At 46.0% G+C, this 25,654-nt stretch overlaps 1 protein-coding gene across 1 annotated transcript; it reads right to left on the bottom strand.

The window, feature by feature from the left end:
* Positions 1–6: 6 nt before the first annotated feature.
* Positions 7–24,347, bottom strand: pemt (phosphatidylethanolamine N-methyltransferase). Its single transcript, XM_056430244.1, has 7 exons — positions 24,128–24,347; positions 22,891–22,986; positions 6,103–6,218; positions 4,618–4,763; positions 2,662–2,773; positions 1,562–1,636; positions 7–576 (listed from the first exon to the last, which is right to left on the bottom strand). The coding sequence occupies exons 1-7, from the start codon at positions 24,212–24,214 to the stop codon at positions 522–524; spliced, it is 687 nt and encodes a 228-aa protein (XP_056286219.1). The 5' UTR covers positions 24,215–24,347; the 3' UTR covers positions 7–521.
* Positions 24,348–25,654: the final 1,307 nt, after the last annotated feature.

Below are 25,654 nucleotides of genomic sequence, written 5' to 3'. Positions count from 1 at the left end.
ACGAACTGAGACCTCACTCGTTTATTGCATCACAAATACTGCGTGTGTGTGTGTGTGTGTGTGTGTGTGTGTGGTTTGCATAGGTAGAGCTCCTCTGACATTTAAAAAGGTGCATTTCTCACAGTTAGTGTTTTTTTGTTGCTCTACATGCAGCTTTTAAAAAGGGATGATTTGACATCTTTAGTCGGTCTGTGGAGCATCTGTTGCGGTTGCCTGGCAACTTCACGGTGGCTATCCACAGGGTGCCAATCAACCGTACATACCGGGTAAGTGGTATCGATAACCCCCCCCCCCCTCAGTAAGCTATATTTTAGATTGTTTCTCAGAATATCAAAACTATTTGGTGTTACAAAACAAACTAAATCTCACTGCAGCATCCAGATTAATTAGAAGAGCATGAAACCCCCCAAAAAATCAGAAATTGGAGAAAAAAACACTTGCAGGCTTGAACGCAGCCTATTGAAATCCCACGCCGTCAGCGAGTCCCGACAGGAAGTGAACGCTCGGGCGACAGGAAGTGGTTATTCACGCTTGCGGCGCTCGCTGCGCTCCCGATAGATCATCTCGGTGAACGGTCTGTAAACACAGCAGAACAAACGCGCCATAAATCAGGAGACATGGAACGCCGTACCACTCGGTGCCAGGAGAGTGTGTGTGGTGAACCGCGAGGGAGTGTGTGTGTGTGTGTGTGTGTGTGTGTGTGTGTGTGTGTGTGTGTGTGTGTGTGTGTGTGTGTGTATGTGTGTGTGTGAGATAGGAAGAGCTCCATATGTTCCTCCACTCAGCACATTCATGCTCAGCTTCTCACCACTGGACCCAGACAAACAGTCTGTCCCAGAGACCCGCTGTGTGTAGCTGTGCTGTGTGTAGCTGTGTGTAGCTGTGTGTAGCTGTGTGTAGCTGTGCTGTGCGTAGCTGTGTGTAGCTGTGTGTAGCTGTGCTGTGTGTAGCTGTGTGTAGCTGTGCTGTGTGTAGCTGTGTAACACAAACCCATTCACAAAACCCACTGGACGTACGACTCCTTCACATTGTCGTCAGCTCAGACTCTGAAGCCCCAGAACCAGTGAACTCTCGGTACCTTTGTCTCTTCTACTTTGTCTTTAGTAATTTCGAGCGGACATGAGTCGAGTTACGATGTAGAAACGCATCATCGAAAATGGATTTAAGATAAATATTGAATGGTAAAATGCGGTCGACATATTAACGACATATTCAAATCTACTGACCAGCCATCTACTTTCTAGACATCTACTTTTTAAACATCTACTTTCTAGACATCTATACTTTTTAAACATCTACTTTCCAGACATCTACTTTGAGTGTGTCAGATTCAGGTCCCCACATTGTGAGTGTGTAAACAGATTCAGGTCCCCACATTGTGAGTGTGTAAACAGATTCAGGTCCCCACAAGGAAGGATAGGAGACATACCCTAACACTAACTTAACCCTTACCAATAAAACCACAAAAATACATTTCCCCCCCCAAATGGGGCCATTGCTTTAGTTTCCAATTGCAATTGTCGTCTCCCCAAAAAAGCGACAAGTCACTATAAGGACTTACCCCTCAAAGTGTATCGCCACCTTGTACACCACGGCGACGACGGCGGTCAGGACGAGACCAACAGGACTGGCACCGCTGGAGACGGAGAGGGGCGGAGTCAGGGTTATGATATATGGAGTAAACAACACGGGTTATTATATATGGAGTAAACAACACGGGTTATTATATATGGAGTAAACAACACGGGTTATTATATATGGAGTAAAGAACACGGGTTGTTATATATGGAGTAAACAACACGGGTTATTATATATGGAGTAAACAACACGGGTTATTATATATGGAGTAAACAACACGGGTTATTATATATGGAGTAAACAACACGGGTTATTATATATGGAGTAAACAACACGGGTTATTATATATGGAGTAAACAACACGGGTTATTATATATGGAGTAAACAACACGGGTTATATAATAAAAGGCCTTGCGGTGTTGAAAGGACTTGGACGTGCTGCACAGTGCGAAGCGAGATCTCTTTATCTACTAATACCTGTCGAGTGGAGGTGAATGAATAAAAGAGAGAGCGAGAGAGAGATGGGGGGGAGAGAGTGAGGGGGAGAGAGTGAGATGGAGAGAGAGAGAGAGAGAGAGAGATGGGGAAGAGAGTGAGGGGGAGAGAGTGAGATGGAGAGAGAGCGAGAGAGAGATGGAGAGAGAGAGAGAGAGAGAGAGCCAGGGAGGTCTGATTAGAGTGGGAGAGAAAGATAGATAGTGTGTGAGAGAGAGAGAGAGAGAGAGAGAGAGAGAGAGAGAGAGAGAGAGAGAGAGGCGGTGAAATGAGGCAATTTTCGGATCAATCTCCGGCAACAAAGAGGAACACAGAGGCGCCACAAGAAGTCCACAAGAAGAAAGAAGACGAGGGAGGGGGGGGCGGGGCCTAATGGCTCACTCGACAACGCCGGAGCGCATAGCAACGGGAGGTTTGACCACGTCGTCATAGAAAAGTTTTAACCTCCCCAATAGGGACGCGACTCCCAAAGCATCGTCTGCACGACCTCACTGTGACGTCTGGCCACACACACACACACACACACACGCACACACACACACACATACGCACACACACACACACACACACACACACGCCCTCACTCACATGAGAGCCAGGCCCAGGTAGTTGGCGGTGCTGCCCCAGTACATGGGGTTCTTCGTGAGGCCGAAGGGAAAGCCGGTCGCCTTCCCGTCCATCAGGATCCCAAAGTAATCACCTGGAGGACGACAGGTGGCGGTGAGGGAGGCGTTGCCATGGAGACGCAGGTGGAGTCGCCCTCTCGTTTTTAAAAACTCTCACGACTCGGGTTCACACATGTCACACCGCCATCGGTTCTGAGACGGGACTTTAATGCTAAACACAGAGAGACACACACACACACAAACAGAGACACACACACACACACGTATACACACACAAACAGAGACACACACACACACACATAAACACACACACAAACAGAGACACACACACGTATACACACACAGAGACACACACACACAAACAGAGACACACACACGTATACACACAGAGACACACACACATAAACACACACACACACAAACACATACTTCACGTATGCCTCCCTCGTTCACGCACACACAGAAACACACACAGACACATACAGACACACACACAGACACACACACACAAACAAAAATACATTTTAATACTTCACTTATGCCTCCCTTGTTTATGCACAGGCACACACAGACACACACACACACACACAGACAAACACATACACACACACACACATACACCCACACACTGACCTGCCCCATGTTGTGTAAGCACTGTTATTACCTGTGCTCATGTAAACACACAGCTGGGTGAGGATGGAGAGATTAATACAAACAAATGGTTTGTGGTTTTGAATAGAAAGAGAAAAAAAGAAAGAAAGAAAATGAAGAGAAGAAGAATATAATGAGAAGAAGAATATAAAGAGACTCGCCTCTCGGAACAATACGCTGACCTCATGACGGACCTCCGAGCAACTGTCGGCCAGCCATTCATCCCAAGACACAATATCCTCCCTGTCACTGTGTGTGTGTGTGTGAGTGTGTGAGTGTGTGTATGAACGAGGGAGGCATAAGTGAAGTATTAAAATGTCTTTCTGTGTGTGTGTGTGTGTCTGTATGTGTGTGCGCGTGTCTGTATGTGTGTATATATATTAGTGCTGTGAAAAATAACGCGTTAACTCAGTTAATTAAATTACAGGATTAATTAGTTGGTTTTTTTAACGCATTTAACGCATGCGCAGAATGAGCTTCCAATCCGTCTGTTGTTGGTCGTCTCTCCAGCAGCATGTCATTCTGTCTCTAGTGTCGCGTTAACACGACTCCGATCTCCGTCTCGCGCGCCGCAGAGCTCGGATGCCGGCGTGTGCACACATCGGGACGAAAAAAAGTCACTTGCACCCCCCCCCCCCCCGTCAACAACTCTTCTCGGAGCTCTTGCCTGTCTTGAGAGCCCTGTAAATGTTTATATGTGATTAATCATGATTAATCCACAGAAACCTGTGATTAACCTGATTACAAATTGTAATCGTTTCACAGCCCTAATATATATATATATATAAATGTATATATAAATACACAAATATGTATATATATATATGAACTTTATATATATATGTATATGTATTTATATATATATTTATATATATATATATATATATATATATGTATTTATATATATATATATAAATATTTATATATACATACAAATATTTATATATATGTATATATATATATGTACACACACATATTTGTATATACATTTTTATATATATACAAATATTTTTATATATATATGTATATTTATATATATATATATATGTTTATATATATGCATGTATTTATATATATTTATATATATATATATATATATTTGTATTTTTTATTTATGTATATTAAGTTGCTGGTGCTGCTCTACATATGTAATATAATATAATGTAATGTTACGTTATGTAATGTAAGGAAACTTTAACTTGCCCGAGATGTATTGACTCCTTCATTTTGCACCTTTTTGATATTCAACAGTATATTTCAAACCCACCGAGGAATGTTCCGGTGAAGCCCAGAGCCAGGAAGCTGCTGACCACCAGCACGGTGCCCAGCACCACCAGCGCCACGCCGGCGTAGAACACATCCGCCCGCTCCATCGCCTCCCAGCTGGCCTGGGCCTTCATCGCCTCTGTCACACTGCGGGGAGACAGAGAGACACCAATAACAACCAGCAGCCTCCGTTATCCACACCGTGGATCACAGCCTCTCTCCAGGTACTGATGGAGTTATAGAGGTCCAAAGATTCTTCTGGCTTTTTATTTGTTTTGTGAGAAAAATCTTTGTACATTTAAAAGGAATTAGTCGTATCTTTGATTGTTGCTCTTAGTTGTGTTTGAGTGTGCTGAATGTATTTTAAAAGTCTTGATTAGAATATGTTTTTTCACATTTAATTTTTGTTGTAGAAAGAAATACAGAGAAGTTGAAAAGTATTGGACGATGAAAATAAACACAACAAATATAATGAGTTCTTAGTTTATCTGGAAAATCCCTTCAAACTATCTCAAAGTTCGACATTTTAGTTCATATCTGTGAATCAGAGGATGACCTGAGCATGGAGACGAAGAGGCTAACAGTGCGAACAGTGCTAACAGCGCTAACAGTGCTAACAGTGCTTACAGCGCACACACATAGGGCTTAAATTAAATGGCAGGCGGGCCGGACCCTTCCTGATCCATGGCGGCTGGTGGAGTTGAGCTTTGTGTCATTAGACGTGGGCTGGAAGAGGAGATGCACATTTAAATGGATTTTTTTGTTGGTATTCTTCTAGTTTCCACGTACACGCTTCAGTTTAGTTACCAACAGCAGAGCATTACACCAGCCTGGTAGTCATCACCGTGCGACTCCCCCTGAGCATCGCCTGCGCTCGTTAGCGAGAGAGCTTTTAAACTTTCCCTCCAATGTCGCCGACGCCTACGAGCTATCTGACGGCGAAGCAGCGACGAGAGTCTTCAAGTCAAAAGCTTTTTCATTTGATCTCTTTGGAGGAAGAGTTTCTGAAAGATTGCAAAGAGTGTGCACGAGAGAGAGAGAGAAAGAGAGAGACGGTCGAGAGAGAGAGAGAGAGAGGTGTGTGTGCGGGGTGTGTGTACAGGGTGTGTGTGCGGGGAGTGTGTACAGGGAGTGTGTGAGACTCGTTGTGCGGCTACGTCAGACACACAAAAGGCCGACCGGGGAAGCCAAGTGGTCGGTCAAGGCTCACCGCTGTGATTTGTGATTGGAAAGGAGAAAGGAGAAAGGAGAGAGGAGAGAGGAGAAAGGAGGTCTGTAGGAAGGGGGTCAGTGGGTGACTCTTAAACAACGATATTCTGCAGTATTGAGACATTTTCATTCATAATTATTATTAAGAAGAAGAAGAAGAAGAGTAACAGGCTGGAAGGGGAAACAGATCCACTCCTACATGTCAGGAGCTGAGCAGGTGTGTCGAGGAAGTGGCAGGAAGTGAAAGGAAGTGTCAGGAAGTGAGCGGAAGACTCACCTGTGACTGCGGTACACGTTGAGCAGGAGGATGACGAACGCCAGGCAGTAGCAGGCCAGGTAGGGGCCCCCGAAGAGCCTGGAGAGGGCCCGCGTACGATGCTCCCATCTGGCCACCTGACAAACAACACCATCAACTAGTTGCAGGGTGGGGGAGGGGGGGGGAGGGGGAGGGGGGGTGGGGTTCGTCTCCTTAACTTGCGGACGGGGAACGGTCTGGAAAACCATGATTGTGAATAGACGGTTGATTGGGTTGCAAAGTGAAATGAGAAGTCTTTGTGTTCTGAGATGAAGCTGCATTCATGTCGGCCAAAAGGCCCAAGAAGTCGTAAACACGCCGTCACGTCTTTGTCTCTAGCTTGACTTTATTTAGTTCTCGTAAGGCGTTCGCTCCTTACAGGGAGACCTTACTTTACTTTCCCTAAAAGATGACTTGAGTGCTTCAGCTATTCTTTGGAAACCGTGGCCCTGAAGTGGTCGTGAACTTTTCAAACCATAATCTCAGCGGAGGTGTTGAAGATTCAGGCGTTCGTTTCCCTTCCTTTCCGACCATTCAGAAAATGAAACACACAAAGTGCATTCTGACATTCCGTGACATCTCAACATGAGGCTTGCTGCGTCATTCGGCGAAGGTTAGTTTGTGATGTCGCGGTTGGCGCATTGAGGTCGTCAACATCTTCAGCATGGCTGTATCTGTTTGGGTGTTTTCAGTGACAGAGAGATAAGACGGGGACAGAGAGACCAAACGAGATGCTCCCCAGTGCCACATGTTTCTATCTGAAAGCTCAACCCCTCCAGGAGTTAACGGTCCCACTGAGTCTATTCCAGTGGATGCAACTGTAACCACCCGAGTAACATGACGTATGTTTGAAGGTCGACCCCAGAAGTCAACAACGAGCTGGTTTCCCTCGACAGAAGACACTGGGATTTGTTTTTTTCATCGGATTTGGGATTATCGCAGACACACGAGTTTAGGATGCTTACACGCTTTGTTCAGCAAGGTAAAGTCTTCACAAATGAAAACCCCCTTTCATGATTGACGAAGCGTGGATGCGTAAACCGACTACATTAAAACCTGTGCAGATATTATTTCAGGCATCTAACAAAAAACACATTTTAAACACCCATCGATTTCCAGATGAGGGGAAACAGAAACGCAAAAATGACTTTCTGCAATACTCTTATCGACCACCAGTCGTATTTGGGAGCCTGAAGATGGATTTAAGATGCATCTCCAGTTGGTTTAGTCATTAATTAGAAACAACTAATGATGAATTCTGAGAGTGTAAGTGATGGAGGTATAACATGGCCAATTTCTAGCTTGATACCATTTGTTATACATCTAAAACGTGTTTTTATCCCCTCCACAATAGTTACGTATGGTGAAAAATCCTTCCAGAAAATCCCATTAAGACACAGAGAGCTTGAGGAGCAAACATAGAAGAAGACACGCTGTGATTTTGAGGTAAAACTGTCGACATTTGGTAAGTTTTGGAGTGCTTCCGTTCCTGAAACTGCTCAGCAGACCCCTAGTGGCCAATATACCAGAGGAAAGCCACACATCCACTGTGGTCTCCAAAGGTCATTTTACACAATGACGTCAAATATAATAAATAGCCTAATGTAGAAATGGCTTCTTTGGGGACCAACATCATCGCACATAATCAAATTTGGGTTTATTGGATCCACAAGAGTCATATCCAATGTATTCAATTCCAAGACTGTTTTGGGACTCCGGTATGCAAAACATAATAACACATTTCTACTGTATGCACACAACTGCAAATGATTATCAGACAGTGGGAAGAAGGGGACTTTTCAGTCACATGTCTTGAGGCGAGAGGTCAAGGCACTTGATCTTTCTACTGCATCACATGGCTGGTACCAATTCATTCATTAGTCTTTCTGGTTGTATTTGTTTATCGGCTCGTATATAAGGGAAAACCACGCAGCTGCATTCCTCTGCTGAAGCTCCTCATGGAGGATTGTTGACAGCACAGCTCTCCAAGCTGCACGAGCGTCGGACCCGTCTGTCGGAAGAGTCGTTGGTGGTACCGGCAGACTCCAAAAATTACTGACTGACCCTAATTGTGGAGAGTGGACTGTTAAAAAAAAAAAAAAAAAAAAAAAAAAAGGACACGCAAGTTGCCATGGCAACAGCTGAGAGGGGAAACAAACTGCGAGAAAATGAAAGTGGCGGTATTTCAAGACAGCGTAGCGACACCCACCCACCAGAGCTATATAAAGACTGTTAGTCACCAAAAAGCCTTCAGCAATGACGGGAGGTCAAGCTCAGTGCTGGAGTGCATTAAGGAGTAGTTGATGAAGCTTTTACCCCGAGAGTACTTAGTGGTACAGAACTACTTCTTCAAATGTCATTTTTCACCACTGTGTTCTCATTGCAGCCTTTTCCTTGATCTTTCATCCCCAGAGAGACAGAACGTTAACAATAACAACGGAGGGATGGTCGGGCATCGGCCCTGCAGGTAACGACACAGTTGTGCGTGCAGAGATGATATTACAAATGCATATTCATGTTGTAGCTGGTGACCATTTACGGAAGAGTTGCTTGGGTTTTACATTATATGTAAAAAGGTGGAGAAACTCGGCAGAGTGACTTAAAGGTAATTTGCTGGTGCCTCTTAAAAAGGTCAGCTGACCTTATGTGAGTCTTTATGAAGTGTGTGTGTATGTATGTATGTATGTACGTATGTGTGTGTGTGTGTGTGTACACAATGCATTAACAGCCATAAAGTTGGCTTCATTTATCAGCCTCCTTGTGTCCAAAGTATCCAAGTACGGGATGTTTTTTAGAAAGGAATGCCACGTCCCTACATACGTGTTTTTGTAGATGGCCGTTGAAGGTTCTGTAGTGTGAGATGCATACCTGCAAACTCATGAGGGGTGAAAAAGGTGACAACGGGGGGGGGGGGGGGGGTGCAGGTGATTTTTTTTTGTCACCACACCACATCCACGTTGTTTGAAGCCTCAAAGCTTTTAGAACCACAACTACAGTCATTTTATTGTTCTGACCACAAATCTAAATAATGATAATAAACAGTTTAAGAACAAAAGGTTCTCCGCTCTGACTCAGCCCTATAATGATAGTAATAACAAATATACATTGTCATTATATATAATATGGTTAAAGTCATTCATGAACCAACTTCCTTTTTTTTTGCCTGAACAGTCCTCATGGACTTCTCCCTGAATCTGTTCTGTCTCTACCTGTTTGTCACGATACTCGTATTATAACTTCTATACATATTACATACCTGCCATAAATATCATGATACCCGATACCAGAATTCAATACACCATACAAACAATATGGAGAGTTACAGAACTTTACAGACTGACACATTTCACTTCTGGCATCTTTTTATTTTTTAAGCCGAAGTCTCTAAAGCTCCGCCACTTCTCTCGCTGTGAGCTGCGCAGCGCAGTGTGCGCAGACAGCTCGACACGGAGCAGCGCGTGCGCTCTGATCGCTCTCTTAATGAAGTATCGATACTAAAAATATGCTAAATCACATCGTGTTTAACGTACGGGTACTTTGTTAGCATCGCTACACCGTGCAGCGTGACAGGAGTAGATGTAGCGGGCTAACATTCAAGCTAACCTGAACCCCCAAACGCTGTGGACATCTGAACGCTGATTGGCCGAGACGCGACACGTCCATCAAAGATGTTTTATTGCGAAGAGCAACACTTCACACTTTTCTTCGCGTCTCACTGCAATCTCAACGGCAGCGGGCCAGGTGACCCCAAAAACAAAAACTCTTCGGATCTCCACGATTCACGTGGATGACCTATTTTGAGTTCAAAACGGTGAATTTCACCGAAAGGTGACAAGTTTGCAGTTATGGAGATGAGTCAACCAATGAGAAGTCAGTTGAATGTTCTCTAAAAACCACAAAGGCCAAGTTGTCTTGTGTAAAAGAGACGGACAGTGTTTGCCAACTCTGAGTGTCCAGCTCCTATTATTGATGCTTATGTTTGAGTTTTGCATCTCGTGGTTTGACAGGATTTCGGCAATATGAAAAGGACGAGGAGATGCATGATGTCGCCGCTCGAGTGTCTTTAACTAAACTGCTGCCGGCTGAAGATGAAAAGACTCTGTTAAAGTATAATGACTCGCCTCTCCCATAAGAGCGAGCCGAAGAGATAAAATAAATGTATGAGTGGCTCAGCTGTAGGTCCGTGTGGTTTGAGGAGTGTGTTATGAAAGCCTCCTCATCCCCACCGTCTATGAGAACAGGACAAAGCACGGCTTCTCGAGGAGCAATTACAGCATAAAAAGTGAAAGAGAAGAAGAAAACGCAGAGAGAACAATGCACTGGCAAAAAAATGGTCTGTTTGGTAATTAATCTAGGTTATTAATCTATGTCAATAGGTGTTTATTTTGGAATTTGAATCCCCCGTTTTAGTTTTGACCAATACGTTGCAGCATTTAAAAAAAGGGTTAATAATTTAATTGTAGTTCTAGTTGACTTTACGGATTTTTTAAATCCACGTTGCTGCTGTACAATTACATTTCTTTCGCAATAAAAAGAAGTTGAGCAAATGTAGAATCTATTCGTGACAATTTGTTTTACAACGTCAGCAATGCGTCCGTACGGATGTTGTCTTCCCCGTCATTTCCACACAGTGAGGCCCGCAGCTTAACGACACACTGGTATCAGATCGGTACTCGGTGTGGAAAAGGCCCGATCGGTGCATCCCAAACTTATGTAAAACTACAAGGGCTCAGTTTGCATTCACCGTCTTCAGCGGCAGGTGTCTCTTTCTCGAGCGGTTTATTTCGGGAATATACGTGGGGTTGATTTGAAACAACACGATTCATAACCTCGTGGGAAACATGACGATCGCCCCTCTCCACCGACCATATCGGCCACCGTGCTCGAGCCTCGAGCAGCGAGCTCCTGTTAATCAGGACGAGTGCACTAAAAATACTCGGGCTGATGCCGTTATGGATTCATAAGTGAAGCCGTGGGGATAACATAACACAGGGATGAGGAGGAGAGAGTAGGGAGCGGCGCCAGCTCGGCAGAACTCAAAGACAAATTCAATCAAGGCTAGCAGGCTCCTTCCTCGTACCCGTCGGCTTGAATACATCTGAGACACAGGCACTCGAAGGGGCTCGAATATGCAGGATATTAGCGAGACATTAATGCAGGGAAGTAACGAGGAGAGGGGAGAACAAGAACATCGACGGCTCGCATCCACATCAGCAACACCCTGATTAAATCTTCTTTAATTAAATAAAACGCTGATTTAATATTTAAATTTTTGGGGGGATTAATGGACATTTTGTCAAGGGCAGAGACTGGGAGCACATTGGACAGGACGCACCAATGATTAGCTGTGTGGCTCTCGGGATGGAAATGTTGTCCGTCTGCACATTTGTCCACCTCTTTGGACAAATGTGAAACACATATTGGATGGATTATCGTCACATTGTGGAACACACATTCATGATCCCCAAATAATGATGCTTACTGACTGATGATTGCGAATGTGCTAGTGACCAATTTACCTTTTTCCATTGACATAATCAGGTTCAAACACACATCTTGGCGCATGGTAACGGGAGTAAAAAACATGTGGCTGAATTTACACAGTACTTGCATTCATGGCTCCAAGTGGATTACGCCTCATATGTTTGCGACCTCTTGACATCTCGTGTCCAAATGTTGCCCATTTTGCCCCCATCATGCCAACATGTTCAGTTGTATAGAATAAATAATGTTTTAAGGATTGTTTTACACTGAAAATAAATCATGCTCAACTAAATTCATGCTTCTCAGAAGATGAACCGCAGTCGTTTTGAGGATTGGGATCGACAGAATACCTGGATGAACCTAAGGGCATCGACAGAATACCTGGATGAACCTGAGTAACTTGTTAATCAAACAATAAGTCTGAGTTATATCAAGTATGAAAATGTTTAAGCGAGCGACAGATCGTTTGCCGCGAGGACAAATGATCTCGCCAATAGTTTCCAAAGCCAACAGGTGTGAGTAACAAAAACATCAGCCTCCATCGAGTGGGTTTGTTTGAGGTCAGCTCACCGCTGCAATCAGTGCGATTGAGACCGATGAATTAAAACATGAAATGTCGGTGGTTGATATGACAGTAATCTCTGGTCTGAATAAATCTTACCTGACTGAACCACATGTATATGAACAATAAGTTACTTATCGACAACGACCAGCGACCGTTATCTTCGGCATCGCTCGGTCGTTTGAGGTCAAGCGGCATTAAAGGACACATGTTGGGCTCATTTTCAGGTTACATCTATATTTACTGAGGGTTTCCACGAGAACATGTTCAAAGAACACGTTTATTTAAAACCATTTTTAATTTCAGTTTTAGCAACTGTCTCTTTTTTTAATAATTAAAAAAAAAACTTTATTTAACCAGGTGAAACCCATTGAGCTTGAAAATCTCTTTTTCGAGGGTATCCTAAAAAGAGCCGAGTATGCTTATTTATATTTTACCTGCAACAGTACTTGCGATAGTAAAAAAATGTAAGTCAGACTTTGGCGTTTTGTTTTACTTTACGAGTTTATTTCCCATCTAGCAAAAAAAAAAAAAAAAAAAATGTTAAATGATTTTATATCTGGTTTGCTTAAAAAAATAGATCTCTGTTGATTGTCCGCTGCAACAGTAGAACACCTTCAGACATCGCTCACCTTTTGTGGCGAGGACATCAGAACCAATAAAACGGTTCATCCAAGGACGGTTTATTACGAGGGTTTACATTCGAGTACTTTCGCCCCGTCGCCATCGGTTCCACCAGCAGTAACGAAGCCAGTAGCACCACGTAAAATAAATAATCATAAAAAGGGGAAACGGACCAATAAAACCCGAGCTGCCAGAGGACCACAGCGGCTGTGGCCTGAACCATTCGGAGGCGGACGGCTCTGCAGAGACACCAGCTGCTGCTGCAGGAGCCGAGCATGTGGGTCACATGACTGGAGACTGACTCCATATGCATGGAGGGGGAGGGGGGGGGGGATCGGGTGACCACGAGGAGGCCCGGTTGATAATGCATGCACCGACCGGGTGGCGTCTATTTGTCCACCCGAGGCCGACCTCCCAGCGAGGAAATCACCCGAAAAAGTCCATGTGTGTGTGATTAGATTACTTTTCTCTCTCCGGTGGATAAAATGTACAATAAAAGTGGACAACACATCAGTAAACAAAAATATTAAAAAAGGGGGGGGGGGTTGCGTGATGTCGGGGAGGTTTTAATGGATTCACCGTCACCGGACTCGGCCTGCGTGGTCCTGCTGCACGGCGGAGGAGCTTCAAGCAGTCGCTTCCAAAGCACCAAAACAAAAGCCTTCATAAAAATGTCCTCATTTCAGGTCTTAAAACTCACACACACACACACACACAGACACACACAGACACAGACACACACAGACACAGACACAGACACACACACAGACACACACACACACACACACACACACACACACACACACACACACACACACACACACACACACACACACACACACACAGACACACACAGACACAGACACACACACACAGACACAGACACACACACACACACACACAGACACACACACACACACATACACACACACAGACACACACAGACACACACACACACACACACACACAGACACACACACACAGACACAGACACACACACACACAGACACACACACACACACACACATAGACACACACAGACACACACACACACACAGACACACACAGACACACACACACACAGACACACACACACACAGACACACACACACAGCCACACACACTCACACACACTTTGATGCACAGTAATCGGCGCCGTCTTGCTAATAGCGACGGTGTTCAAAGACAGCGGCGGCCGTGTGCGTCAGACAATCACAATAAGTGAGATAGAGATCAAAGCCACGGCGTCGCTCTGCATGTGAATCCGCCTCGATGACTCCCAGGCTCCTTCACGAGTTCACTGTGTGACTCGTTGAATATAGCTGTCCCTTTTTCCTTTGTCTTAGAATAAACTTATTCAATACAAAAGTACAAATGAAGCGTCGTCGACCTCGGCGTCACTCATCAGGAAATAATTACTGGATTTTTTTGCTCTCAGAATATATATATATATTTATATCTAAATTTATTTTTCACGCCCTTTAGAGTTTATTTGCCCTCGTTCTTTACTTCTTTTTTTTAACGAGCTTTCACTCTCTCACATCTCTCATGTTTTTTAAATCTTCATAGATTCCCCTGGAGGTCACGTTGACATCACGTTGTTCCCTTTTCATTTCTAGAGGCACTCCTTATTAAATTATAATAAAAACACCTTTTCCCTTTTCTGTCCCCGCTTCTCTATTTGAGTTATTTTTTAAGTGGATGTTACTCAACACAACGTAGATATTACCTTTAATCCATCATACATAACAATCCTAATTGTTGCAGATTTGTATTGAATTTGAATCTAACGCAGTCTGGAAGCATCAGATTTAAAAACAGTTCCTGTTCCTGCCTGATCAGAACTTCTGTCTTTATTAGACTTTATTTTATCTATTTTAATGCATTCACAGTCACTGATTAGTCCAAACATGACGCCTACATGTAAATGAAGATAATTTCCCGGTTCGTGCAATTAATTCTAACCCCCACTGAAGTGCCGCCTCCCGGCTGCTGAGTGCAGGCGACATGTGGGGCTGATGGAGAGCGTGCCCATCACCACGCACACGTGTGTGTGTTTTAACACGCGAGTCACGCTCCGTGTCAGCGTGACGCGCGTCCAGAGCCAATCTGGTTGATGTGAGAGCACATGTGGCTTTGGGTAGTTTAGAGAAGAAGAGCGGCTCACAGGGGACCAATAGGAACGATGCCTTCAGCTAAGAGTTATAGATAGATAAGATAAGATATATACTTTATTAATCCCCAAGGGGAAATTAGTTCTCTGCATTTAACCCATCCTTAGTTATTAAGGAGCAGTGGGCTGCAGTGATGCACCCGGGAAGCAACTGGGGGTTCAGTGCCTTGCTCAAGGACACTTCGACTTGCAACTAATGGGGAGAGCCGAGATCGAACCGACAACCTTGGGGTTGCAGGACGGCCCCCTGACCCCACTGAGCTACAGCCGCCCCTAATATACAAGATTCATTGTATATTTTGGTTTTTCTTTTTTGGTCACCAGAATCCAAAATATATGCATTCGGTGAATTTACCTTTTATTTTTTGGGGATATTCTTTTTTTTGCAAGCGGGGGAGGGGAATGAAATCTAGATAATAAAAGAAGCTTTGAGCCCCGATGAGCTCATCACAAGGCACACACACACACACACACACACACACACACACACACACACACACACACACACACACACACACACACACACACACACACACACACACACACACACACACACACACACACACACACACACACACACACACACACACACACACACAGCGTGTCCATCTTCAGACACATTTAATGAGGAAAAGTGAAAAAGGACCCAAGGAGGCGAAAGGAGCCTCACGCTGCTTCCTTTCGCCTCAGGTGTTGTTTTTTGGGGCTAAACTTGTGCAGGTGTGATACCTAAATATAGCATCTCCATTTTTTTTAGGTAGAACTTTTGTTTAATTCTGTCATGCAATGCATCTTAATCTAATAAAAAGAAATTCATCTATTTTGTGTATCTAATACAATAAAAAAAAAATCTATTTTGTGTATCTAATGCAATAGAAAAAAAGTCTAAGACGACATTAAAGAAAAAATGAGCTCATGCCAGTTTAAAGCTTAAATAAGCAAATATGTCAGAGGACCATAAAAAAACGACCTCAGGCAATAACAATGTTTTCATTCTTTTGTAGCACAGAAATGCCGAAGCTCCAGCGGTACGGGGAGCGCGGTAACCGCTGGTAACCGTGCAGCACACGGCGTGCCGCGGAGCGCGGCGACCGCGAGGCCTGCAGCGAGGGACAGGTGTGCTTGACAACTCATCAAAATACCGCAGAACCAAGATGTTCCCCGGTCCAGGTGTGTGTGTGTGTGTGTGTGTGTGTGCGGGGGAGTCGTAGAAACAGATTTAATCTCCCATCTGGGTCCAAAACGTGGAAAACAGTTTGGTTTCTTTTCTTTGCCCTGAGAGAGATAAATAAATGAATGAATGAATGAAACCCCGCCCCCTCGCCCTTCCACCTTTCATAAATGCGATGAAAAGATCTTTCATAACCACCCCTGCCTCTCCAGATGAGTTGCATCAGTCCGAATCACCATTACAGCCACTAACGGATGATTTTTTACCGCACCAAAAAAATTATTCGGGATCAATCAGAACCTCGGGGACATTCAAATAATTGGCTTCTCCTTCTCTTTCATAAATTGAGAAGCTGCTGAATGCTGAGTCACTTCTGATATGTGTGACATGCACCTGTGGAAGCAGCTAAAAGCAATCTCAAAAAGCAGCGGGTGAATTATGCCAATTTTAGCCAATTTAATTGGTTTTAATCTGGGGAAAACAAAGAGATGGTTGCGTCATCTTGAATGCATGACGACGATTGGTGCACTCTGCATGACAAAAAAGTGCCACGTAATCAAAATGTGATCATTATGACCACAACACCGGCCTCATGTACTGCCTGATGACTGTGATGCAGTATGGTGTAACGTATGGTGCACTAGATATGAACCAGAATCAGTCTTCTTGATCCAAAACAATCCTGATAAAATGTCCGATGTGTTTTTATAAGCCTCTCATCGGGGACGTTTTATCGGGCTCAGGGACGCCGAGGGGACAGGTGGCCTTGGTGGCAGCCAATCGGTGCACAGATACACACTTTTCAAAGCTTTTGTTGTAAGACTCAACGAACCCGAGGAGTCGAGGTCGTGGACTCTGACGTTGCTTACGTGACCACAGATAACATGTCCGACGCATCGAGTGACTCGCATCGAGTAATCTCTCGCTGGTGTTACGTCACACTAGGTTTCTCCACCGAGTGTGAACACGCACATATCTGTCCTCTAAATATCGCCAAGGCAACCTATATATATATATATATATATATACACAACATATATTATATATATGTGTATATATACGCATATATAATAATAATTATATATTATATATATATATGATATATATATATATATTATTATACATAAAATAATAATATTAATAATATTTCTATATAATAGTAATATATATATATATTATATATATACAGAACCTATATATATATACATACATATACATAATAATAATATATAAATAATATATATATGAATATATATATAAATATGTTAGGATCTCTGTCTCCCCTGCAGTTTCCCTCCTCCGAACTCCGCCCACTGTCACGCCTTCCTCCAGAAGAGCCAGCTGGGGCTCATCTCACCTGATCATCTCCAGCTGGCTTAAATACCCCGGCCCTGCTCTTACTCACTGTCAGGTCGTTGGTTTACCAACCTGAGGCCAGTCCGTACGTCCACTCGCCCTGTGAGTTCATCTTCTCGTCGTTACTCTGTAGACCGGTACTTTGTTTTGTTTTTCGCTCAGTGTAGAGACACGGTCGTCACCTGAGTGAGGAGCCCACTTTGACTATTCTTTCCTTTTTGTTGAGTGTTCGGTCGAGCTTCCCTCACGACCTCGGAGCAAGAGACTTTGGTCTGAGACCCCTGCCTTTTTGTTATTTCTGTTTTGCCTTGTTTTGGAATAAAGAGCACTGATTCTATTCAAGCTGGTGTCCGTCTGCGTTTGGGTTCAATCTCCACACCAACACATAACAGAACGACCTGACCAACAATGGACCCAGCAGCGGCAGCAGCTTCCTCTGCAGAACATCTGCAGAGGGCGGTTTTCAACCAAGGTAACCTCCTGGGAGATCACCATAATCAGCTGCAGGACTTAAGGGAGTCTCAGCAAGCGATCGGGACACAAGTGACAGACATTGGGGACAGAATGCAGGAGCTAGCGCAGCGTCCCTCGCCTCCCCAGCAACCTGTTCATGAGGATACAGCTCGCAACCGTGAGTGTTTTGTTCCCTCACCCAGACCCCTATAACGGAGCATCGGGGGGCTGTCGTGGGTTCCTGCTCCAGTGCAGATTTGTTTTTAATCAGCAGCCCCGTACTTATGCTTCGGACTACTCTAAAGTGGCTTATACGGTGGGATTGCTGCGCGGAAGAGCTCTAGTCTGGGCCGAGGCATGGCTCGACCGTCGTTGTTTAGAGCAGATCATCTACGAGTGGTTTATTGGAGAGTTTAAGAAGGTTTTTGACCACCCGGTTCACGCTCAAGATGCAGTTCAACGTTTGCTCCAGGTCCGTCAGGGAACTACCAGCGCCGCTGATTTCGCTGTGGACTTCCGGATTCTGGCCGCCGAGTCCGGTTGGGATGAGTTGCCACTACGAGGGATTTTTCGGAACAGTCTTTCAGACCGCCTGAAGGACGAACTCGCGGTACGCGATGAACCCGAGTCTCTGGATGAACTCATTTCGCTTTCTGTACGTCTGGACACCCGAATTCGAGAGTGCCATCGGGAGAGGTCCTACAGGTATCACAATCCTGTGCGCCCGACGGTCTCCACCCCCAGTTTCCGGTTCCCAGACTCACCTCACCGCAACAGCACCGGTTACCCCCGCCCACCACAGCCGGTGGCGCCACCTATGGATCTGGAGGAGCCGATGCAGCTAGGGCGGACTCGCCTCCCAGGAGGAGAGATCGACGCATCCGCGCAGGAGTCTGTCTCTATTGTGGTGAACTGGGACACCGCGTTCCAGAGTGCCCGTCCGCCCAAAGAGAGGCTCGCCAATAAGACTGGGGATATTGGCGAGCGACTCTAAGCGAGTTCCCACCCCAAGTCTCAGTCCCTGTTCCCAGCTACTCTGCACCTACCGTCCGGCCCTATGCACCTGTCTGTGCTCATCGATTCGGGGGCGGAACAGAACCTTTTGGACTCCACTCTTGTTGAGAGAGAAGGGATTCCAGTGGAGACCCTGGACCGTGCCCTGCTGGTGAACGCGTTAGATGGCAGCCCGCTGGCCAGGATTACACACCAGACCCGGCCCTTATCGCTCTTCGTGTCAGGTAATCACCGCCAGGACATCCGATTCTACGTGTTCCCTACGCCACAAGCGCCTCTGATTTTGGGACACCCGTGGCTCAGAGACCACAACCCCCAAATCAACTGGGTTGAGAGCAAGATTACTGGTTGGAGTCCCACCTGTCTCTCCCGCTGTCTCAGATCAGCAGTTCCCCGTCGGACCCCTCAGCTCAACCCACCGGACACCGAGCCTACGCTCTCCTCCGTCCCCTGTGAGTATCTGGACCTAAAGGAGGTTTTCAACAAGAAGCGGGCCCTTTCACTACCTTCCCATCGTCCCTACGACTGCGCAATTGACCTGCTCCCCGGCGCACCACTCCCTACTAGCCGTCTGTATAACCTTTCTAGACCTGAACGCGAGTCGATGGAGACATACATTACCGACTCTCTCGCTGCAGGGATTATACGGCCCTCTTCCTCCCCTCTGGGGGCGGGCTTCTTCTTCGTCACCAAGAAGGATCGGAGCCTTCGTCCCTGCATCGACTTCAGAGGTTTGAACCAAATAACCATTAAGAACAAGTACCCATTACCACTTATCACCTCTGTCTTTGAATCCCTAGCCAGCGCCAAGATCTTCACTAAACTGGACCTCCGCAACGCCTATCACCTTGTGCGGATATGGGAGGGGGACGAATGGAAGACCGCATTCAACACACCCTTGGGCCACTTTGAGTATCTGGTAATGCCTTTTGGGTTAACCAATGCCCCCGCCGTGTTCCAAGCCTTGGTTAATGATGTCCTCCGTGACTTCCTAAACCGTTTTGTGTTCGTATACCTGGATGACATCCTCATTTTCTCCTCAGACCCACAAGAGCACAGCTGCCATGTCCGTCAGGTTTTACAACGCCTGCTGGAGAACCAACTCTTTGTAAAGGCCGAGAAGTGCGAGTTTCACGTGTCCTCTGTGCAGTTCCTGGGCTTTATCATCGAGGAGGGCCAGCTCAGAAAGGACCCGAGAAGGTAAAAGCAGTAACGGAGTGGCCGGTACCCTCGTCGCGACGACAGCTCCAGCAGTTCCTGGGGTTCGCCAACTTCTACCGGCGCTTCATTCGGGACTACAGCCGCATAGCCAACCCCCTGACTCAACTCACCTCCCCTAAGGTGGAGTATACCTGGACTCCTGAGGCCGACAGGGCTTTCCAAACCCTTAAGGAGCGGTTTGCCTCAGCCCCTATCCTGGTCCACCCCGACGAGACCCGTCAGTTTGTCGTCGAGGTGGATGCCTCTGACACCGGAGTCGGAGCCATCCTATCCCAACGGTCCGGGTCCGACTCTAAGCTCCACCCCTGTGCGTTCTTCTCGCGTAAACTCTCCTCTGCGCAGAAGAACTACGATGTTGGCAACCGGGAGTTGCTGGCTATTAAACTGGCTTTGGAGGAGTGGAGGCATTGGTTGGAGGGCGCGGTACACCCCTTCATCATTTGGACTGACCATAGAAACTTGGAATATATCCACTCAGCCAGACGCCTCAACTCTCGCCAGGCTCGCTGGGCCTTATTCTTCGCCAGATTCAATTTTTTAATCACTTACCGCCCAGGCCACAAGAACACTAAGCCAGACGCTCTCTCCCGTCAGTTTACCCGTGCCAATGGAACCCCCACTCCGGATACGATCCTGCCAGCTTCATCCGTGCTCGGAGCCGTCACCTGGGAGATCGAGACGGCAGTTCGTGAAGCCCAGCTCACCGAACCTGGTCCCGGAGGGGGACCTCCAGACCGCCTGTTTGTTCCCCCGCCTGTCCGTTCCCGGGTTCTGCGATGGGCTCACGACTCCCGACTCTCCGGCCACCCCGGTATACGGCGTACAATAAATTGGCTGCGCCGTGCCTTCTGGTGGCCTTCCCTCGAAAGGGACACCCGAGCGTATGTCCAGGCCTGTACCACGTGCGCTCGCAGCAAGACCTCACACCGGCCTCCCTCAGGCTTGCTAAGACCACTCCCCGTTCCCCAACGGCCGTGGTCCCACATTGCAGTGGATTTTGTCACTGGCCTTCCCCCCTCTAATGGTCACACTGTGATTTTAACCGTGGTGGACCGGTTTTCCAAGGCTGCACACTTCATCCCACTGCCCAAGCTCCCGTCTGCCCGAGAGACCACGGATCTCCTCACCCTGCACGTCTTCCGGCTCCATGGCATCCCTGCGGACATCGTCTCAGACCGTGGTCCGCAGTTCTCCTCCCAGGTCTGGAAGGTGTTCTTCCGGACCCTCGACACCACGGTCAGCCTCTCCTCCGGGTTCCACCCACAAACTAATGGCCAAACGGAGAGGCTGAACCAGGAACTAGAGGCCATGCTCAGGTGTGTGACTGCTGCCAACCCCTCCTCCTGGAGCCAGCACCTATCATGGGTGGAATATGCCCACAATGCCCACACCTCTACGGCCACCGGACTGTCCCCATTTGAGGCCTCATTAGGCTACCAACCACCTCTTTTTCCCAGCCAGGAGCGCGAGGTGGCGGTCCCTCCGTCCAGCACAATGCCCGCCGGTGTAGGCGGGTATGGAGAGACCGGGCTGCCCTGCTCGCACGGCAGACCGGAACAAGAGGATGGCGGATCGACGCCGTGCTCCCGCCCCCGTCTACCGCATCGGACAAGAAGTGTGGCTCTCCACAAGAGACATCCCTCTTCATACCTAGTCCAAGCAGCTCGCCCCCCGGTACATCGGCCCCTTTCCCATCACATCCATAATCAACCCTGTCGCAGTCAAGCTTCAGTTACCCCGCTGCATGAGAATCCACCCGGTGTTTCATGTCTCCCTCCTCAAGCCCGTGGTTTCCAGCCCGCTGAACCCTCCGTCCGAACCCCCTCCACCCCCCCGACTCATTGGAGGAGGCCCGGCCTATACGGTGAGCCGCCTCCTGGAGGTTCGTCGACGTGGCAGAGGGTTTCAATACCTTGTCGATTGGGAGGGGTATGGTCCCGAGGAGCGCTGCTGGGTGCCTCGGTCTCGGATCCTGGATCCGGCATTGATCCGTGATTATCATCACCAGAACCCCGGCAGACCGGGCGGTTCGCCAAGAGGCTCCCATTGAGGGGGGGGTACTGTTAGGATCTCTGTCTCCCCTGCAGTTTCCCTCCTCCGAACTCCGCCCACTGTCACGCCTTCCTCCAGAAGAGCCAGCTGGGGCTCATCTCACCTGATCATCTCCAGCTGGCTTAAATACCCCAGGCCTGCTCTTGCTCACTGTCAGGTCGTTGGTTTACCAACCTGAGGCCAGTCCGTACGTCCACTCGCCCTGTGAGTTCATCTTCTCGTCGTTACTCTGTAGACCGGTACTTTGTTTTGTTTTTCGCTCAGTGTAGAGACACGGTCGTCACCTGAGTGAGGAGCCCACTTTGACTATTCTTTCCTTTTTGTTGAGTGTTCGGTCGAGCTTCCCTCCCGACCTCGGAGCAAGAGACTTTGGTCTGAGACCCCTGCCTTTTTGTTATTTCTGTTTTGCCTTGTTTTTGGAATAAAGAGCACTGATTCTATTCAAGCTGGTGTCCGTCTGCGTTTGGGTTCAATCTCCACACCAACACATAACAAAATATATATAAACATAAAATAATATATGTATATATATATATATAGAGAGAGAGATTTCTTTGTTCCGTTGTACTAATGCAGACAAATTCTTAGCAAGACAAGATTAAGTATCCTAGAAGATGTAGAAACTATTTCGTAGATACAATATCTAAAAGTATCTCTTACCACATTCCAGAAGAGAGGGTTGAAAACGATGGCGACCACGGCGACACAGAAGCTGGGGTCGTGGAAGTCAGCGAATTTCAGGAGCGTCAAATCCATCTGAGAGACACAGCACTTCATTTCATGGAGGGATAGAAGTATGCAGTAAGAAGCTTTTTGCAAAGTATATATCTGTATAATTGGTGTGCAAAAATTGGCAATGCAAAGTATAAAAACAGTTAGATGAAAGACTTACTCAAATCACTTTTGGCTACTTTTTCTCATGTTATACAGCTGCGATAAGTTCATGTAATGTTTACAGCCAGACGGAGCCTTATCTCCCTCTATGATAATAATCGTGAGGGTAGGACTGAGGGTCTGTCTTGAAACAAAAAACGCAATTTTTACCCGCCTTGAAAACTGTTCGTGGAAGATATGTATTGTTAAAACATCATTTATGTGATAATGATGTCAAATTAATTTGTCCCATCTTTTTTCCAATAGCAGGGTGCTCTGACCTCGAGGACATTTCATGTCATTGTGAAATGCTGCAGGCCTGGTCTGTTGATGTCGACATGACATCATCAGACAGCAAACTGATGAGAATAAATAAGAAGCAGATGCACAACAAGACGGTCTGGAGGAGAAGGGAAGCAGAGAAGGTACCTTGTGTATATGCACCAAAATAATGGTACTTGAAATTAATAACAAAATTACAATTTTCAAAATATTATCTGTGTGGCGAGAATACATTACGTTATGTTATTTCAACGCAAGAACGTTAACTTTTTTTAAATATTCTAGGTGGAATAACAGATTGTTTACGGTAGGATTATACTAAAAAACAACTACGTGCTTTTATTTTGAAAAGAGAAAACCGCACCACCGCCTGTGTTCCGGCTGTCACGAGCGCAACAGTGGCGCGGACTGGTTGGAGTCGGTTTCAAACCGCCGAGTCGCGTGACATTTTAACAAAATAACGAGTTTAAACATATAATGTGTGTGGCTAGAATACATTACGTAATGTTATTTCAACGCAAGAACGTTAACTTGTGTTATAGTCTGGGTGGAATAACAGTTTGTTTACCGTAGGATTGCAAAAAAACAACAACGTGCTTTTATTTTGAAACAAGAAAACCGCACCACCGCCTGTTTTCCGGCCGTCACGAGCGCAGCAATGGCGCGGACTGGTTCGAGTCGGTTTCAAACCGCCGAGTCGCGCGACAGTTTTCGACTCGCGAGGCCTCCGCGTCGTCGTTACCTTCGAGTAATCCACGTTGTTGAGTCCTCCGCAGCAGTCCAGCGGCACAGCGAGCTCGTCCCCGGCGGGAGTGTCGTCGCTGCTCATAAAACACGCCGAGTGAAAACACCCTCACCTCTGTGCGCGCGCGTGGAAGGATAACGAATATCGCGCGTGGAAAAGATAACGAATATTGCTCAATTTTGATAGCAAAGTGTACTATTTTTTTCAGAGTAAAAAGGGAAACGGTTGCCGTGGAGGTTGAGGGAGGGAGGGAGGGAGGGAGGGGGTGAGAACCACATAGGCCCTAGTAACCTATGCATCATGGGATATGTAGTTCATGTACGTACACCCATATTTTCGCCCAGAAATGAATTTAAATTCAAAACTTTTGGACCTGCTGTTACACTTTAAAACCTGCAGTTTTTTAATCCTGCATTAGATGTCTCCTGTGAAGTTAATTAATAGTCTGTTGCTTTAAAGAGACACCTACTGGCTTTTATGTATAGTGTTAACAAATATGAATCGCAAAACAATTATTATTTAAATAAATGCAGAATTCCATTATTTAGTTGATTGACAGTTTTTTTAAATTCGGGGACGTGAACTAAAAAAATGTATAAAACGTCAACTCATTTAATTCAATATGTGGTTGGTTGTCATGAATAAAGTCATATTACCATATATCCCCCCCCCAACACACACACACAAACACACACCTTTACATCTAATCTCATATTTAATCTCCTTTTCCTCCACTCTTTTCTTTCTTCCTCTCATCCCTCATTTTCTCCTATATCTCCTTTTTTCCATCTCCTTTCCTTCCCTGTTGTTTTTATTCCTCTGTTTTTGGCCTGATTTCTCATTCTTTTGAAGGTTCTCGATGTTCTTTTTCTTAAATTTCCTTCCACTGTCTATTTACCATCACATTATTTGCTTCCTCCTCTTTTCTGCTCCAGTTGTCCTCTCCTCTCATCACATCTCATTTCACATGAGGACATTCAGGTGGATCAGAGGATGTGAGAAGTTATAATAATAGCATCCTGTCCACCTTTGCTCTTTCTCTCTCTCTTTCCCTCTCTTTCTCTCCCTCTCTCTCCTCCTTTGCCTCATCAGCAATGTTTCTGTCCTGTGATCTTTGCTTTCTCTCCTTTCCATATATTTTCTTGTTAATGTCTCTTTCTGACTCTTGCCACATTTATAAATGAGCTTGAAGGGACTTTGTCATACATTTGGATTTTAAGCACATTTTGTGTACAATACAAGGAACATATTGACTCTTTTCACAGCCCCCCCCCTTATGTGTGTGTGTGTGACAGTGGACGAAGGAAGTCGTCGTGGATCATTAACAGCGGCAGTAACGGCTCACAAGTTTTCCACGCTGTATGTCTGACTTGTTGAGAGGCTCCTCTGTTGTTGTTTATACCCTGATGCATGCTGGGAAAACATCCTTCCTGATATCTGACCCTCTGTACAAGAGTCACACTCATGTGTCCGATGGAAATTTATCGTAAAACAAAAAAGCATGAATGTTACATTTGTTATTTT

The sequence above is a fragment of the Pseudoliparis swirei genome, chromosome 13, assembly GCF_029220125.1.
Source record: "Pseudoliparis swirei isolate HS2019 ecotype Mariana Trench chromosome 13, NWPU_hadal_v1, whole genome shotgun sequence".
Lineage (NCBI taxonomy): Eukaryota > Metazoa > Chordata > Actinopteri > Perciformes > Liparidae > Pseudoliparis > Pseudoliparis swirei.
Note: the sequence above shows the minus strand (reverse complement) of the source record. Positions and strands in the feature narration are given on the sequence as shown.

What these genes read in the sequence shown, in the direction of transcription:
- pemt (XM_056430244.1), bottom strand. Translation starts at nt 24,214, where the DNA reads ATGAGCAGCGACGACACTCCCGCCGGGGACGAGCTCGCTGTGCCGCTG. An exon ending in ACAACGTGGATTACTCGAAG is followed by an intron (nt 22,987 to 24,127) that starts GTAACGACGACG and finishes TGTGTCTCTCAG; the next exon opens with ATGGATTTGACGCTCCTGAA. An exon ending in CTTCACCGGAACATTCCTCG is followed by an intron (nt 2,774 to 4,617) that starts GTGGGTTTGAAA and finishes GTCGTCCTCCAG; the next exon opens with GTGATTACTTTGGGATCCTG.